General features: G+C 43.6%; 1 protein-coding gene across 4 annotated transcripts in view; it reads right to left on the reverse strand.

Moving 5' to 3' along the window:
• The window catches only part of Rbms2 (RNA binding motif single stranded interacting protein 2), a 66,177-nt gene that overhangs the window by 21,598 nt on the left and 26,527 nt on the right, over nucleotides 1-18,052 (reverse strand). For all 4 annotated transcript variants that reach the window (XM_017796972.2, XM_017796973.2, XM_017796971.2 and 1 more), the window contains 4 exons: nucleotides 10,057-10,223; nucleotides 4,174-4,232; nucleotides 3,117-3,208; nucleotides 1,339-1,496 (listed from right to left, as the gene is read on the reverse strand). In XM_017796972.2, coding sequence (XP_017652461.1) covers nucleotides 1,339-1,496; nucleotides 3,117-3,208; nucleotides 4,174-4,232; nucleotides 10,057-10,223 — 476 coding nt within the window. The remainder of the gene's footprint in view (nucleotides 1-1,338; nucleotides 1,497-3,116; nucleotides 3,209-4,173; nucleotides 4,233-10,056; nucleotides 10,224-18,052) is intronic.

Raw genomic sequence — 18,052 nt, forward strand, 5'->3', positions numbered from 1 at the left:
GGGTGGGGGGTGGGGGTGTTATCACTGCATTCTTTGAGACAGTTTCATGTAGCCCAGGGACTCCTGATCCCCTTGCCTACACCGCCTAAATGCTGGCATTACAGGTGTGGGCCACCCAGTTTATCCCGTCTCTGAATCGCTCAAAGGGAGTGTTCATGAACAGATAGAAACACAAAGGGTTGCTCAAATCACATAGCACAGTACTTCTCAAAATGAAAAAAATCAATAGAATCTCAAGCCGGTGTGGTGGCCCATGCCTTTAGTCCTAGCACTCAAGAGGCAGAAGCAGGTGGATCTCTTTGTGTTGAGCCCAGTCTAGTCTATATAGAGAGTTCCAGGCCAGCTGGGGCTATAGGGAGACCCTGTCTCAAAAAGATGAAAAAAAAATCTCTCATTTAAATCAGTCTCTCCAGGGAAAGCCAAGGTTCATCATACATGTCTGCTACCATAGGGACAGTTATGGAAGAGGTTGTTCTAGAATATAGGTCTCCCAACATCTGAAAAGATGGAGCAAACCTTCCACTTTGTCCTGCTGATCTGAAGCCAGAGGATCGGGTCTCTGCTCTGTCACCCACTCCTGGGAGACTGGGAAAGGCACTTCTCAGGGGAAGTTGCTCCCTCTCATTTGTAAAATGGAGACTATTTTACCTTACAAACTTTCTAGTTCAAATGAGGTAGCAGAATAAAAACTCCTTAGCTGTAAAAATATACAGAATTATTTTGCTCTGGTTGGATCTGGATCCAAGGAACAAAAGCTAGGCTACTTGGAGGTAGTGGGGAGAGGAAGACCTCAAGTCTTGCCAGGCATGGTGGCACACACCTGTAATCTCAGCACCTGGAAGGCAGAGGCAGGAGTCTTCCTCCAAGTTTGAGGTACATACAAGGTCCTGGGTTCAATATTCAGCACACACACAAAAATAAAATAAACCTGATTTACTATCAAGTATTTTTAAAATTCCTTATTTTATTTATTTATTGTGTGTGCATGCCACAGTGTGCATGTGGAGGTCAGAGGATAACTAGCCAGAGTCAGTTTTTTCCCAGGGATCAAACTCAGGTTGTCAGGCTTGGCAGCAAATGACTTTTATCTGATGAGCTATCTTCCCAATTCTTATCAAGTATTTTTGACCATTATTCTGGTTCCTGTAGGGGGAAAGGCCACAGTGTGTGTGTGTGTGTGTGTGTGTGTGTGTGTGAGGTCAGAGGAAAACCTGTGGCAGTTGGTTCTCTCCTTCCACCATATGGAAGGGTTCTCAGGATCAAATTCAGGTCATTAGGCTTGGTGGCAAGTGCTTTTACCCACGACATTTTTTCTTAGCCACTTTTACCATCCCTTACCTTGCAAAGCCAACCCCTCTGCTAGCCCCACTGGTGTCTCGGAGGATTCTGGTGGAGATAACCTGGCCAAAGGGCTTCAGCATCCCCTCCAGTTCTTGTTCATCCATTGACAGAGGGAGGTTTGAGATGTATAAATTTGTAGGATCTTGTTCCTGTTGCTATAAACATAAAAGTGAAAAAATGAGGCTCAGATCTCTGCGCATCCCACTCTAAGCCCTCATCTACAAATGACATTTGAGCAAAGAAAGAGGAAAGGTCCCAAACAAAGAGAATCTTAACTATCCAGTCCCATTAACATGGGCTATATATTGAGTTAAGGAACAACAAAATAAAGCAGATTTATTTTTTCTATTACTGTACAATTCTAGTAATACAAGCCACCAACGATGTCTGGCTTCTCTTTTTAAGAACCAGGCAGAGCAGCTCCCCTTTCACCCAGTATCCTGGCCCAGAGCTTGTATTCCCTTGGCTGTCTTCTCAGGCTCATAGTTCTGAGTAATTTCTTGCTCCCTCTTCCACCATAGCAGAATCTTCTAAGTGGGAATACCTGGTCACTCTCTGATCAAAGAGAAGCAGGAAGAGAGAAGGAAACAGAGAAAGGACTAGATGTGTATCTCAGTGGATCACCCCAAGCCCTGAAAGGCCTAGTTTCCTGGGACCCCAAAGGGCTCCTGAAACACTGAGCTGTAGTGAGAGGCTTCATTGGGTGGTGGGGAGCTCCTAGAGGGCAGAATATGTACAATAACAGTACTGTCCTGGAGCTGTGGGGTTTGTGTGTATGTGTGTGTGTGTGTATGTGTGCATGTGTTTATTGTTTATTGTTTTGCTTTCTTTTTGAGACAGGGTTCCATGTAGCATAGGCTGGCCTCAAATTCATTATGTAGCCAAGGATGAAGTTAACTCCTGATCCTCCTGTCTCCTCCTCCTAAGTGCTGGATCATAAGCGTATGCCACCACATCTGTATTTTTAAGAAGAATGTAAGTCATTACTCTGACTTAGTCAGTGGTCCCCAGCAGCCTCAGTTCCTCTTTTATCTTTAGATTTTTGTTTGTTTGTTTGTTTTTGAGGCAGGGTCTCACTCTGTAGCCCAGGCTGGACTTGAACTCTTAGCAGTCCTGCTTTTGCCTCCTAAGTGCTGGGATTACAGACCCGAGCCACTATACCCAGCACCATTTTTCTTTTAACCCTCATAGAAAAGGCTGGCTGCTCTTATCAAATTCTTCATAGTATTCAAGATGATTCAGCAAAGCAAGGGGACAACCCTTCCTGCGGTAAAGGAATGCCAGAAAGACTTCTAGCCTTCTAGTGATCTACAAGAAAAACAAAAAAACAAGTATACAAAACCCCCAGCTCTGGGCAGATCTGAGCAGAAGGCCCAGTTCTTTCCCTCACTTGCTCTGGCTTTCTTCCCTTCCCTAGCTCACTCCCTGCCCTATAGGGAACAATGTCAGACTGGAGAGCAGCATACTTTACAACCTGAGTTGCACAATAGGTCTCAGAGAGTTGCAAAACTACAACCATCTGTGTAGGGAAGTGGGGCCAGGGTAGAGACAGAGGCAGCAGAAGTGCTCTGAGAGGTCTGCCCTCCTGCCTGCCATGGATGAACACAATCTTCTTCCAGCAGTCCAGGTGGATCCAGGCTCAACCTGCCTGTGGCTGGCCACTATCAAAGCTCTGCAAACAGTTCCCACATGCTTAAGCATCTGGGAGCCTTGAAACTGGGACTTTAATGCTGACTGCAACCCCCAGGGAAGCAGTCGTGGGGCAGTTATCTTACCTTTGCCATCTGTGCCTGCACACCACTGGCTTTCAATGCAGTTACAGCCTTCTGTGCTGCTGAAGGACTGTCAAAATCCACAAAGCCATAGCCTGGAACAGGGAAACAGCATCACGGGGAGGTGGGAGGTGTAAGAGAGGTAGGAGGCGCAGGCTTTTCAGGAGACAGAGGAAGAGATATGGTCCATGTAAGGGACATAGCAGGGAGAAAGAGAAATTAAGAGGTTTCAGGTGATTATCCACGTGACCCTCTCACCCTGAGGTTGGTCCATTCTGTGGCTAAGAATGTCAAGGGAAATGAGGTCCCGTGGTGTTCCTGACTTTCCTCCTAAAAAGCTAAGGCTTCAGGATCAAAGTTGTTAAATAAACCCCAGGCACAATGTGTTTTTTTTTTTTTTTTGGCTTTTTGAGATAGGGTCTCCCTGTAGCCCAGCTGGCCTGGAACTCGCTATGTAGACCTGGTTGGCTTTGAACTCACAGAGATCCCCCTCTGCCTCCCAAGTGCTGGGATTAAAGGCATGCGCCACCACGCCCAGCGACATCATGTACCCCCTACCTCTTTTCTAAACAGAGCCCAGAGTCATAAGATGAAGCACAGAAAATGCAGTCTCTCCAGAGCAATCAGCCACCAGCTCCAAGAAGTCCCTCCCTACCCCAACCTCCTCCATGCTTCCAGCTCATTCTGAAACGCTCAAAACCCTACAAAATTATTCACCATTGGAAAGTAACTATTGAGTTGTCCTCCCATCTCCACAAAAAGGTGTTTACATTGGTAAGGAGAAGTCTTTCCTGCCCACCTGCACGGCCCCATCCGGGAAGGCATTTGGTGTAGAGTGAGGCCAAGGCACTCAGGGGAGCTGCACGCAGCCTTCTGGCCTTGGGTTCCCTAACATGTTCAGCTCTAGCTCTCTTGCCAATGAATCTAAATATCTACTGGTCTTTTAAGCCTGAAGCCTCACAGGCTCCTTCCTGGCAAGTACTCATGCTTCTAGCAGAAGGCAGAGGCAAGGCTGGGCCTCTCAGGGCTGCTCTGCCATCACGGGCAGCTGTTTTCTCACCTTTGCACTTGTTTGTGGTTTTGTCCAGGATGGCCTTAGTGGAGACAATCTTGCCATATCTAAGGGAAAGGAAAATGCAAAGTGATGATCTGGGGACAGCGACCAAGAACAGGATAAAGACAAAAATATCTAGATGAATCCAAGCCCTTTCTCTGCTTCTAGTAGTACAATTTTTCCCACTCATCTTTTTTTGTTTGTTTTTTCTTTTTCGCCTACTCACCTTTTATTTATTTAATTAATTAACCCTTAATTAATTTTTTGAGACAGGGTCTCCCTGTAGCTCCAGCTGGCCTGGAACTCACCATGTAGACCAAGTTGGCCTTGAACTCAACAGAGATCCACCTGCCTCTGTCTCCCAAGTGCTGGGATTACAAGCATGTGCCACCACACCGGGCCTCCTTCTCATCTTTAAAAAAAATATTATTTTTAGTTCACGTGTATGAGTGCATTGCCTGCATGTATGTAAGTGCACCCGTGCCATACAATGACCACTGAGGTCAGAAGGGGGCATTGGATCCCTGGAACTGGAGTTATGGATGGTTGTTAGCCACCATGTGGGTGCTGGGAATCGAACCTCTGCAAGAGCAGCCAGTGCTCTTAACTGCTGAGCCACCTTCCAGTCTCTTTCTTACTCATCTTATGAAAAATAAAAAAAGAAGTGAATTTAAAATGCCACTTGTGTTATTTTTTCCATTGCTGTGACAAAATGCCAGACTCAAACACCTTTTTAAAGGGAGGAAAGATTTCTTTTGGCTCGTAGTTTCAGACCGTCACATCAGTGAAATTGCAGTATAGCAAAACAGCCATACCATAGTAGTGGTGGTGGTGGTGTTAAGCAAATATGAATACTTCACCAGTGGGTTTCCTCTTTTTTCCTCTTTTTATTACATCTGGGGCCCCAGCCTATGGTATAGACTCACCTACATTCATGGAGGGTTGTCCCTGCTTAGTTAAATCTCCCTGGAAAAGCCCTCCCAGGCATAACTCAGAGGTGTACTTTACTAATCTCCTAGGAGCTTAGTGTGGTTTGAATGGAGGCTCATACGTTTGACTACTTGGCTGGTGCTGCTGTTTTAAAAGGTTATGAAACATTTAGAAGGTGCAGCCTCACTGAAGGTGACTGGGGGGCAGGTTAAGGTTCTATAGGCCAGTCCCACCTGTCTGCTCTCTGCATTATGACCCGCCATACTCCTGCTCCTATGCGCTCCCCACCAAGATGGATAGTATCCAACTGCAGACCAAAATAAACCTTTCTCTTGAAAACTGCTTTTTGTCAGATATTTTCTCACAGTAATGAGAGAAGTAACTGATCCAATGCTTCTCAGTCCAGTCAAGCTGACAATCATGATCAGCCATCACACCTTTAATCCCAGCCCTGGGAAGCAGAGGCAGGTGGAGCTCTCTGTGAGTTCAATGCTGGCCTGGTCTACAAAGGCCAACCATTGCTACACATTGAGACCCTGTCTCAAAACAAAACAAAAACAAAAAAGAACAAAAAACCACAAACAAACAGGATTAACCATCACATTATGCACAAAGGCTAATATAAGAATTAAAGTGACTACAACAGTCTTTACAATGTCAACACATTTATCTTTTTTTCCTTAATTAAGACTCAGATACTTTGGAGGGAAAAGTTTGGCTATGGCTACGTAGTTTGTGTAAGGGCAGAGCTCTGGTTGGAATTCCTTGAGGAGCAGAAATAATCTTTGGTATTACTCTTTTTCTGGACAAATGCCATTCATCCTATTAAAAATAATAAATATTCTTTCCTCATCAGAGGAAATCTACTGATCAAGGTCAATTTGAGCCAAATTGCTTTGGCTCTAATCCTGGCTCTGCTACTTTCTAGCTATGCGTGAGCTTGGAGAGGTCATGTAACCCTCCTGTGTCTCCCCGACTGGAATCTTATTCCAACATTCTTTAGTGCCAATAGTTTCTCAAATGCTTTTTGAACTGATTTTTCCATCTTGCTGGTTCCCTCATTAATGAGTTCAAATAATCTGTTTCATGTGTTCAGTATATATTTGTATGGTATTCATGTTTTTCAACTTTTTGGACACCCTGGTTGGCAGCAGGGGCATGGAGCAGCAAAGATCTGGGGCTTTGTGACAAGTGTTCCACTAGAAACACACTCTATATTTTATTCCAGTAGTGTGAAAATATTAAAGAGATAGAACAGCAACCACTAACAAAGTAAAAAGTAAAGGACTGGCTGGAAACAGTTGGCAGGAACTAGATTTGAGACCAATACCCTAAACAAGTATGTTTTTAAATCCGTGCTCTTATCCCTAAAGAACAAATGATGATTGATTTGTTTTCACTCTTTGGCTGCCTCCCACTGACTTTTTTCAGTGGAGCTTCTGGGGCCTAAAGGATTAGACAGAATAAGACAGCAATACCCTGGAGGCTGGGAAGAGAGCACATTAAAAGGGGGTGGGGACACATGTGGTGATCCTAGCCCTTCAGGGCTGCATACTTGGATTCTTGTCCAAATTTAGTCAATTATGAGAAGTGACTGTCTGCCAGAGGACACCCAAGCTGCCATCCCCAGCAAGGCCCCAGGGTGGAGCCTGCTGTGGAATAGCGGCCAGAGGCTTTGAGCTCAGAATTTCCACTGCATCTGGCAACAGCTGGGTCACTGCTGCTTCCTCCTCAGAAGGAGCCCCTCCAAGAGAACCAAGAGCTCCAGGCCCAGCCCACAGACTTTAGGATCCAGGGACATTTACTTCCCAACAACCCAGGAAGAGATCACTAGAACAAAGGCAGGAAGTCCTTTGGTGCATAAAAAACACTCTAGAAATGCCTGTTCCCTTCCATCCAGCCCCATGCCATCCTCACATTCACTCCCCAATCCCCACACCTCACTTTTTTTCTTTTTCTTTCTTTCTTTTTCTTTTTCTTTTCTTTTTTTTTTTTTTTTAACTGATTCTGTTTTTTTGTTGTTCTTGTTTTTGTTTTTGAGACAGGGTTTCCCTGTAGTCCCAACTGGCCTGGAAATTGCTATGTAGGCCAGGCTGGCCTCGGTCTCACAGAGATCTACCTGTATGTAAGCATACCTATGTCATGCAATGCATTCAGAGGAGGTCAAATCCCCTGGAACTAGAGTTACAAATGGTTGTTAGCTGCCATGTGGGTGCTGGGAATTGAATGGGGTGGTGGGGGAGGCTCTGCAAAAGCAGCCAGTGCTCTTAACTGTTGAGTCATCTCTCCAGCCCGTTGATTCTGTTTTTTGAGATAGGGTCTCATTCTGTACTCCTGGCTCACCCACATCAAGGCAATCCTCTTGCCTCAGGCTCCAAGAACGTATTGGGAGCACAGGCATGAGCCAACACCCACAGCTTTCCCATCTACTTCACACTTCCTATGGAATCAAATTCCATCCTACATGCTGACTAGTCCCCCTCCACTCAGACACTTCAGAAGGGTAAAAATGAAAGCCTTAGAGAACAGAAAAGGCAAACTGAGTTTCTTGGGCTGGGGATGTAGCACAGTAGATTGCCTAACACACACACACACACACACACACACACACACACACACACACACGCACACACACAGGAAAAGGTTAGCATTTCTATGGCCCAAGTGTGGGTTAGTTAGTGTTAACTGTTGACTTGAGAGACTCTAGCATCACGTGGGAGACACACTTCTAGGCACACCTGTGAGGGTTTTATCTTGGGTGCCATTAACTGAAGTCAGAAGATTCATCTACTGTGAGTGGTGCCATTCCCTGGCTGGGATCCTGGACTGTTTTCTGTTCCTGATTGTGGATGCAATGTGACCAGCTGTTTCAAGCTCCTTGACTTCCCTACCATGATAGGATAAACCCTTGAATTATGAGCCAAAATAAACCCTTTCTCCATTCTCCTTGAAGTTACTTTTGTCAGTTACTTTTTTTTTTTTTTTCTTTTTGAGACAGGGTCTCCCTGTAGCCCCAGCTGTCCTGGAACTCACTATGTAGACCAGGCTGGCCTTGAACTCACAGAGATCAGTGTGCCACCATGCCCAGCTTGTCAGTTACTTTTATCATAGCAATTGAAAAGGAAACAAAGAGCCAGATGTGGTAGTGCACGCCTTTAATCCTAGCACTCAGGAGGCAGAGGCAGGCGGTTCTCTGTGAGTTCAAGGCCAGCCTGATCTACATAGTGAGTTCCAGGACAGCTGGGGCTGGGGCTGGGGCTACAGAGAGACCCTGTCTCAAAAAGACCAAAAAAAAAAAAAGAAAAAGAAAAAGAAACAAAGACCATGTGTAAGAACAGCAACCTTCCTACTAAAGCTATAGACTCTGGAGAAATGCTGGAATTAAAGGAAATGAAATCAGAAACCAGGCTTTAAAGGCCAGCCTCATCTTGGCTTCCCTCAGAGAAAACAAAAATTTTACAAACCAGCACGAGGGGGAATTTTTCTAAAACACAACATTGGCCTTGTCTTTACCATCCTCTTGTCTTGGCCTCCTGAGTGCCGAGACTACAGGTAAGAATTTTTTTTTTTTTAATTTTATTTAAAAAAAATTTTTTTTGTCTCTTTGAGACAGGGTCTCCCTGTAGTCCCAGCTGCCCTCACTATGTAGACCTCACTCAGTCTCACAGAGATCCGCCTGCCTCTGCCTCTTGAGTGCTGGGATTAAAGGCGTTTGCTACTACACCTGGCCTAAGACTTTCTTTTTAATTTAATTTAATTATTATTGTGTGTGTGTATATATGGTATGTGTAGCCTGTTGGGGGGTGCTCATGTGCCATGGTGTGTGTGTGTGTGTGTGTGTGTGTGTGTGTGTGTGGCACCAGAAGACAACTTTGTTGAGTCAGTTTTTTCATTCCACCTTTATGTGGGTTCTAGGGTCAAACTCAGGTGGTCAGGCTTGTGTGGCAAGTGATTAAATTTTTTTTTTCCATGGGGCTGAGAGATGGCTCAGTGGTTAAGAACACTGAGTGCTCTTGTAGAGGAATTGGGTTTGATTCCCAAAATCCGTATGGTGGCTCACAACTGTCTGTAACTCTAGTTCCAGGGATTCCCATACCCTCTTTCTGGCCTCTCTGGGCATTGCACAACACAGGTCCTCTTACATATATGCAGGCAAAACACTCATGTATATAAAAAATATATATATGTATATAAAAAATTTATGAAAAAGCCCTAAAACCAACAAACAGCAGCAACAACAAAGCAACAGGAGGGGATTCTGAAATACTTTGCATAATTCAGTATAAGAAGTCAGTATCGGGGCTGGAGAGATGGCTCAGCGGTTAAGGACACTGGTTTTAGCCAGGCGTGATGGTGCGTGCCTGTAGTCCCAGCACTTGGGAGGCAGAGGCAGGTGGATCTCTGTGAGTTCAAGGCCAGCCTGGTCTACGTAGTGAGTTCCAGGATAGCTGGGGCTACAGGGACACCCTGCTTCAAAAAGACAAAAACAAAAAAACAAAAAAAACACTGGTTTTTCTTGCAGAAGACCTGGATTTGAATCCCAGCACCCACATGGCAGCTAATAACTGTCTGTAACTCCAGTTCCAGAGGATCCGACAATCTCTACTGTTCTCCACGGGCATTGCACAATATGGGTGCACTTACCTATATGCAGGCAATATATTCATACACAAAAATAAAAATAATATATAAAATATTTAAAAAAAAAAAGAAATCAGCATCTATGCCAGATGTGGCAGCACATGCACTTGGGAGGCAGAAAGACAGGCAAACCTCTGTGAGGTTAAGATACATAGCAAGTGCCAGGGGTACATCGTCAGACTCTGCATCAAAATACGAATGAAAGAAAGAAGAAAAAGAAAGAAAGAAAGAAAGAAAAAAAAAAGTAAAATGAAAAAGCAGCCAGCATCTGCACATCTGCCTGCCCCAGGAAGCCTCCCTCCTTGTACTGCAACTCACGGCTGACAAAGCTTGACAAGGTCCTGGTCAGTAGTGCCTGGTTGCAATCCTCGGATGTACAGGTTGGTTTTGCTCAGCTGGTCATTCCCGTTACTCCCACTGCTGCTGTTAGGGGTGCTGTTGCTTGGACTTGGTGGTGCCATCTGCTGAGCCAATGACACATACGGCTGCAGGGAGACAGAGCAGGTCAGAAGCTTGTACATTTAGACACTTGAGACTGAGAAAGTTTCTGACTCCCTGGAAAAATGATACAAAATATTAACAGCAATAAACTCAACAGGAGAATAAAACAGCTAAAAAGAACATGGGGGCTGGAGAGATGGCTCAGTGGTTAAAAGTGCTGGCTGCTCTTCCAGAAGACCTGGGTTCAGTTCCCAGCATACATTACGTAGAACAGCCAACCATCTGTAACTCCAGTTCCAGGGGATCCAGTGCTCTCTTCTGATCTCCACAGGCATTGCATGACACAGGTGCACTTACATACATGCAGGTAAAACACTCATATATGTAAAATAAATAAATAAAATTTTTAAAAAATTAAAAAAAATAAAATGGGGCTGGGTTTGGAGGCACATGACTTTAATCTCACCACTTGGGAGGCAAAGGCAAGAGGAGCTCTGAGTTTGAGGCCAGCCTGCTCTACATAGTGAGCTCCAGGATAGTCAATACTATATAATAAGACCCTGTCTCAAAAAACACAACGGGCTGGAGAGCTGGCTCAATGAACAAGAGCATTAACTTTTCTTGCAGAGGACCTGGGTTCAGTTCCCAGCACCCACATGGTAGCTAGCAACCATCTGTAACTCCAGTTTCAGGCAATCCAATGCCCTCTTCTGGCTGCCACAGGCACTGTACATATGTGGTGCACATATACATTCAGGCAAAACACTCATATACATAAAATAAAAATAAACAAATTAAAAAAGTTTAAACAAAGAAAAGCTCCACAACAACAATAAAAGAATAAAATGGGGGCTGGAGATGGCTTAGCAGTTAAGAACAGTAGCTGTTCTTGCAGGTTCGATTCCCAGCACCCACATGGTGGGTAACAACCATCCGTAGCTCCAGTTCCAGGGGAATCTGACACTCTCTTCTAATCTCTGTGGGCATTGCATGACACAGGTGCATTACATGCATGCCGGCAATATACTCACACACATTAAATAAAAATAAATAAAATACAAACTTTTTTTTTGGTGTTTTTGATACAGGGCTCCCTGTAGCCCCAGCTGTCCTGGAACTCGCTCTGTAGACCACCAGGCTGGCCTTGAACTCACAGAGGATCTGCCTGCCTCTGCCTCCTGAGTGCTGGGATTTAAAGGTGTGCGCCACCACGCCTGGCACTAAAAAAAAATTTTTTTTAAAGAAAGAATAAAATGGGCTGGCAAAATGGCTCAGTGGGCAAAGGCACTAGCCATCAAGTTTAGTGACCTGAATTTGTGCCCTAGGATCCACATGGTAGAGGTGAGAAAAAATTCCTGAAAGCTGTCCTGACTTCCACATGTGCTATAGCACACACACACACACACACACACACACACACACACACACACATATAAAAATTTTAAGTTTGGCATGGTGACACACGCCTTTAATCCTAGTACATGGAAGACAGAGGCAGGTGAATCTCTATGAGTTTGAGGCAGACCCAATCTACATAGTGAGTTTCAGGCTAGCCAGTGCTACATAGTCAGACTCTGTCTCAAAAAACAAAACAAAAATTAAAACAGAATAAAAATAAGAGAATATAGAACTACCCTACCTATCTGCCAGGAAAAAGAAAAGAATGAATTAAGCCTACTAAAAGTTTTGAAAAAGGGTGCTTTATATGACATTGGGATGTTTCTAATGATACAGATGTTGCAAGAACACAACTGTCTGCCTCTCACCTCCATAATTTATCAAATCATAAGTATATACATGTTAAACATAAACTATTCACAGGGTAAAAAATGAGAACTACATATTTGTAGAAGTTGAAAATTATTGTAAACTTAGATAGTAACAAGAAATTTGGGGGTGGGGAGATGGCTTAGTTGTTAAAATGCTTGCCATGGCAAGTGTGAGGACCTGAGTTTAAATCCTCAGCATCCACATGAAAAGCTGGGTGTGTTGCTGGGCATGGTAGCACACGTCTTTAATCCAAGCACTCAGGAGGCAGAGACAAGCGGATTTTTTTGAGATCAAGGCCAGCCTGGTCTACATAGTGAGTTCCAGGTCACCTGGGGCTACATGGAGAGCTGGTCTTAAAAAGACCGGAAAAAAGAAACTGGGTATGGTAGATCACTGTAATCCCAGTATTTGGGAAGCGGAGAAAGTTGGATCCCTAGAGCTCACTGGCCAGCCAACCTAGCCAGATTCTCAGATTGAGATTTAGTGAAAGACCCCCACCCTTCTTCTTCTTTTCGAGACAGGGCCTTACTATGTAGCCCTGGCCAGCCTTTCATTTACAGGGGTGATCCTCCTCCTCCTCTCTTCTTCTTCCTTTTCTTCCTCTTTCTCATCTTCCTCCTCTTCCTCTTCTTTCTCCTCCTGCCCTCTATTTACAGGGATCCTCATTTTCCTTCTCCTCCTCCTTCTTCTTCCTCTTCTCTTTCTTCTTTTTGAGACTGGGCCTTACTTTGTAGCCCTGGCTGGCCTCTAATTTACAGGGACCCACGTACTTCTACCTCCCTGAGTGCTGGCATTAAAGGTGTGAGCCACCACACCAGGTGAGAGACTTTTTTAAAAAAATGGAGAGCAACTGAGGAAGACTCAGTGTAGCCCTGACGTCTAGGTGCACACACACACACAGGCACACATACAGATTATCATATAGCAGTAAAATTGAAATTTGTTGCCTTAGTAATAAGGGATTTAGTTAAATGTTTCCTGTAACTTTGAAAAAAGCTTAAATTAAAAAAAGTTTAAATAAATGAGTATGAGATACGTTATAATCAAAGAAACCCAGGATTTGGGATGAATCATCTTTTTTGGTCTTTTTGAGACAGGGTCTCCCTGTAGCCCCAGCTGTCCTGGAACTCACTATGTAGACCAGGCTGGCCTTGAACTGACAGAGATCCTCTTGCCTCTGCCTCCCGAGTGCTGGGATCAAAGACATGTGCCACCACACCCGGCCGAATCACCTTTTTTTTGTAGTCATGCTTGCCTTGAATTCAGAGACCTGCTTGCTTCTGCCTTCTGAGTGCTGGGATTAAAGGTATGTGCCACCACCCCTGGCAGCCATCTCTTACTTGTAGAACTAATACCAAGGCAGGTGACAGATCTTGCTATAGTTTCTACTAACTTCTGTTGGAGACAGAAGGCTGGGCTGATTCAAAATATGATGGCACACACATGTAATCCCAACACTTGGGAGGCAGAGGCAGGGGGATCATAAGTTTGAGGCCAGAATGGGCTACATAGTGAGACCCTGTCTCAAAAACCAAGAAACCAGTAAAGCAAAACAAACAATAAAAGGCAAGGCTAGGCTAGGGATATAGAAAGCTTGCTAGAATGTCTGAAGCCCTGGGCTTGATATCAGCATTGCATAAACTGGATAGGAGGTAGTACACACATGTAATTCCACCACTCAGGAGATGGAGGTAGAAGGATCAGAAGTTCAGGGTCATCTTTTGCTCCATAGTAAGTTCAAGGTCAACCTTTCTGAGACCGTGCCTCAAAAAAAAAAAAAATTCAAACAAAAAACAATGTGGCTCAGAAGGAAAAATAAAAAATAAAAAAACTCAGGGGCTGGAGAGATGGCTCAGAGGTTAAGAGCACTGACCGCTCTTGCAGAGGACCCGGATTCGATTCCCAGCACCCACATGGCAGCTACGAACCGTCTTTAACTCCAGTTCCAGGGGAATCCGAAGCCCTCTTCTGACCTCCGCGGCATTGCACGGCACGGGTGCACTCACATACATGCGGGCAATACACTCGTACACATAAAATAAATATAATAAATAAAATATTAAAAAAAACTTCCTTTTCCCAAGTGCCTTTTGAATTTGCTACAAAATTTGGTATCAAAGGAAAATGATAGGAAAAAAATTCATTTTAGCAGTACTGAGATTGAATGTAGGGCCTCATATTGTTAGGCAAGTACTCTCCCAATGAATGACAACCCCAGCCCTACAAATTCACTTTGAAGGTTAAGAGAATCTAAGAGAAAAATAAAAATTTCTGAGAAAGCCCTTAAGTAAAGCTTGTCAATTTCCCCAAAAGAGACTATTTGGAAAGCCAGTTAACCAATCACATTTACCAATGTAGGTAAGAAAAAAAGATAGGTCCAGGGACCTAAAATATTCTGACTTGAAGATAGAAGAATTAAAAAATCTATAGTTTTTTTCAATATCCTACATTAAATTAATAAAATTCAAAAACCTCTTTTTATGTTTTTTTTTTTTTCTACTTGACACAGGATCTCATATAGGCCAGGCTGGCCTTGAACTCCTGATCCTCCTGCCTCTACTCTCTTGAGTGCTGGAATTACAGATCTGTGCCACTATACCAGGCTACAATTCAAAGGTCTGGTAGCCACTCATTTGTCATCAAATTCAACCTTACCTTGGGGCCCTTAACTTTGCTGACTACCAGAGCAAAAGAAAATCCATGCCACATGTGGAGCCTGGCTAAGGTCCTGGCACAGTACTATATATATAAATAAATCCTAAACCAGTCTCACCAGTACGTGATCCAGCAATCGGATATCAGAATGCTCAAGGCAATCTGGATACAGATGATTTATAAGACATGTCCTGAAACCTGTGGCCTCTACAACATGCAATATATACAAATATATATGAATATTCCAAGCCATAATATTTCTTAATAAGAGAAGATTCACTTTCTCTGTGAAGTAAGCAGGTTCCCTAATAATTACTCATGAGACCCTTTGGGCTATTTTAGTCATTCAGTGAATATCTGAATTGCCAACTACATGCTAAGCGCTGATTCATCCTGTTAGGAATCATGGATGAATAAAAGCATATGGCTGAAATATTTCATAATGTTTATTTGTAATGTTGGGGTTGAACCCAGGGCCTTGACTATGCTAGGCAAGGGCCACATCCCCAACCCTTTTTACTTCCAATTGAGTCATGGTCTAAGTTGCCCATGATGGCCTTGAATTTGCTCTGTAGCCCAGACAGGCCAATTTTCAATATTTCTGCTTCAGCCCTCCAAGAAACTGAGATTACAGGCTTCCACCACCAGACCCAGCTAACCATTGTTTTTTGTTTATTGTTAATTAATTAAATTTTATTTTTTAAAAAACTCGTTTTTAAAATGTATTTATTTTATGTGTATGAGTGTTTTACATGTATGTAAGTATACCACATGCATGCAATGCCTGTGGAGGCCAGAGAGGATATCAGATCCCCTGGAACCAGAATAATGGATGATGGTTAGTTGCCATGTGGATGCTGAGAACCAAACCTGGTCCTCTACAATTTCTGAGCCATCTCTCCATTCCTAGCCCTTGGTTTTTTGAGATAGTATTGTTATTTATGTAGCCTAGGATGGCCTCAAACTTGTGATCCTCCTGCCTCTGCCTCAGGAGTGCTGGGATTGAAAGCAGGCACTACCATGTCTGGCCATAATATATTTAAATACACCCCCATAAGGAATCATTGAAAAGTTTACAAGTTGGACCTTATAATGTAGTAAACTAGCAGAATAAAACGTGTGCTAGTGAAGATACAAACAACTGGTAAAAGAGTATGGAAGAAATGAGAAAGAGAAATGTCTCAAAGACATCTGCAATTAGACCTTGAGAGGATGAGCAGAACAGCAAGCTTTTGCAGCTGTCACAGCTAGTTAAGGGTATTGGCTGCTCTTGCAGCAGACCCAGGTTTGGTTCCTAGCACCCACATGGCAGCTCACAACCATCTGTAACTCCAGTTCCAGAGGCTCTGATGCCCTTTTTTGGTCTCCTCAGGCACCAGGCATGCATGTGGTATACATGCATATGTGTAGGCAAACACTCATGCACATAAGTAAATTTTAAAAAGAGAGCCATCAAGAAAATGCAAATCAAAATCCCACCAAGATATCACTTCACACCCATTAAAATGACCACAATGAAAATAATGAGGATGTGCTAGAGAGGATGTGGGAAAAATGGAAACTTTGTGCACTGGGTGTAGGGTTATAAAATGAGGTGGCCATTTTCTTTGTTCATTTGTTTGAGAGCGAGTGTGAAGCCCAACCTAGCCTCATCTTAAACTGGCTATGTAACTCAGGGTTAGTACTACTCTTGCAGAGAACTCCCACCACTCATGCCAGGTGGCTCACAACCCCGTTATCTCCAGCTCCAGGGGATCCAACATTCTCTTTTGGCCTCCATGGACACTATATTTACACTCATGTGTACAAATGCACACTCTCTCTCTCTCACACACACACACACATAATTAAAAAATAAAAATAGGGCCGGAGAGATGGCTCAGTGGTTAAGAGCACTGGCTACTCTTCCAGAGGACCCAGGTCTAGTTCTCAGCACTCACATGGCAATTAATTACCATCCACTACTTTGGTTCTAGCCCCAGGTCAGCTGGGGCCACAGAGAGACCCTGTTTCAAAAGAAAATGAAACAAAGTAAAACAAATCTAAATTCAATATGATAAAAACAAACTAGCAAGCAAACAGACAGGCTCAAAAGTCTCAAAGAAGCCAGGCGTGGTGGCGCATGCCTTTAGTCGGAGGCAGAGGCAGGTGGATCTCTGTGAGTTTGAGACCAGCTTGGTCTACATAGGCCAGCTGGGGTTACAGGGAGGCCCTGTCTCAAAAAGACCAAAAATATCTCAAAGAAGTCAGGCATAGTGGGGCACAACTGTAATCCTAGGATTCAAGGGTGTTGGCAGAAGAATTAGAAGTTCAAGGTCCTGCCCGGCGTGATGGTGCACGGTGCATGCCTATAGTCCCAGCACTTGAGAGGCAGGGGCAGGCAGATCTCTCTGAGTTCAAGACCAGCCTGGTCTACACAGTGAGTTCCAGGACAGCTGGGGCTACAGGGAGACCCTGTCTCAAAAAGACAAAAAAAAATGTCCTCCTTACCTACATTGAGTTGAAGGCTAGCCTGTGCTTCATGAGACCCTGTCTCAATAAAAGAAAAATATGTCACAGATTTAGGTTTAATTCTAGCACCATATGTGCCAGCTGTGTGACTGTGGGTAGGTGCTTCACCTTACATATAAATACAGACATTTATATGTAACAGGACCTATGTAATAGCATTCTTGGTCCTGAAATATATAAATAATTCATATTCATTCCCTAAACAAATACTAAATGCCCACTTCGGAGTACCAGCTGCTCTATTGCGTACAAAACACCCAGTGAAATCAGACCCTGAAGGAATTCAGCACTCAGTGAGGAAGGAGATACTAACTATTCATAAAACAACTGTGTAATGACCCACTGTGATAAATGAAGGACAGAGAACAGAGCCAGGCATGGTAGTACATGCCTGTAATTCTAGCACTTGATGTAGAGGCAGAAGAATCAGGAGTTCAATGTCATCCTTGGCTAGGCCAGGAGACCCAGGAGACACTATCTCAAAAAAAAAAAAAAAAAAAAAAAAAAAAGAAAAAAGAAAAGAAAAAGAAAAACAGAAAGCTGTGACCTACTTTTATTAGACTTCTTGGAAGGGTAACATTTAAACAAGACTTCAACAATGAGAAAACAAAACAAACACAATAAAAAAAAAACACTAGTCATTCAGAGACTAAAAGATCATTCCAGAAAAAGAAAACAACGTGGTTAAAAGTCATAAGGTGGTTCTTCCAAAATACATGGAAAGGAACAGAAGGTCAGAAACGCTAGTGTGTAATGAAGACCAGAGGAATCTTCTAGGCTATAATAAAGTTCTAAGTTTTCATTCTCAATACAAGAGATAGTAATTTTAAATATTTTATTTATTATTTTTATTTTATGTGTATGCGTGTATTGCCTGCATGTAGGTAAGAGCACCCGTGTTGTGCAATGCCTGTGGAGGGCAAAAGAGGCTGTCAGA

Source organism: Nannospalax galili, unplaced genomic scaffold (genome assembly GCF_000622305.1).
Source record: "Nannospalax galili isolate Female #2095 unplaced genomic scaffold, S.galili_v1.0 scaffold753, whole genome shotgun sequence".
Classification (NCBI taxonomy): Eukaryota; Metazoa; Chordata; class Mammalia; order Rodentia; family Spalacidae; genus Nannospalax; species Nannospalax galili.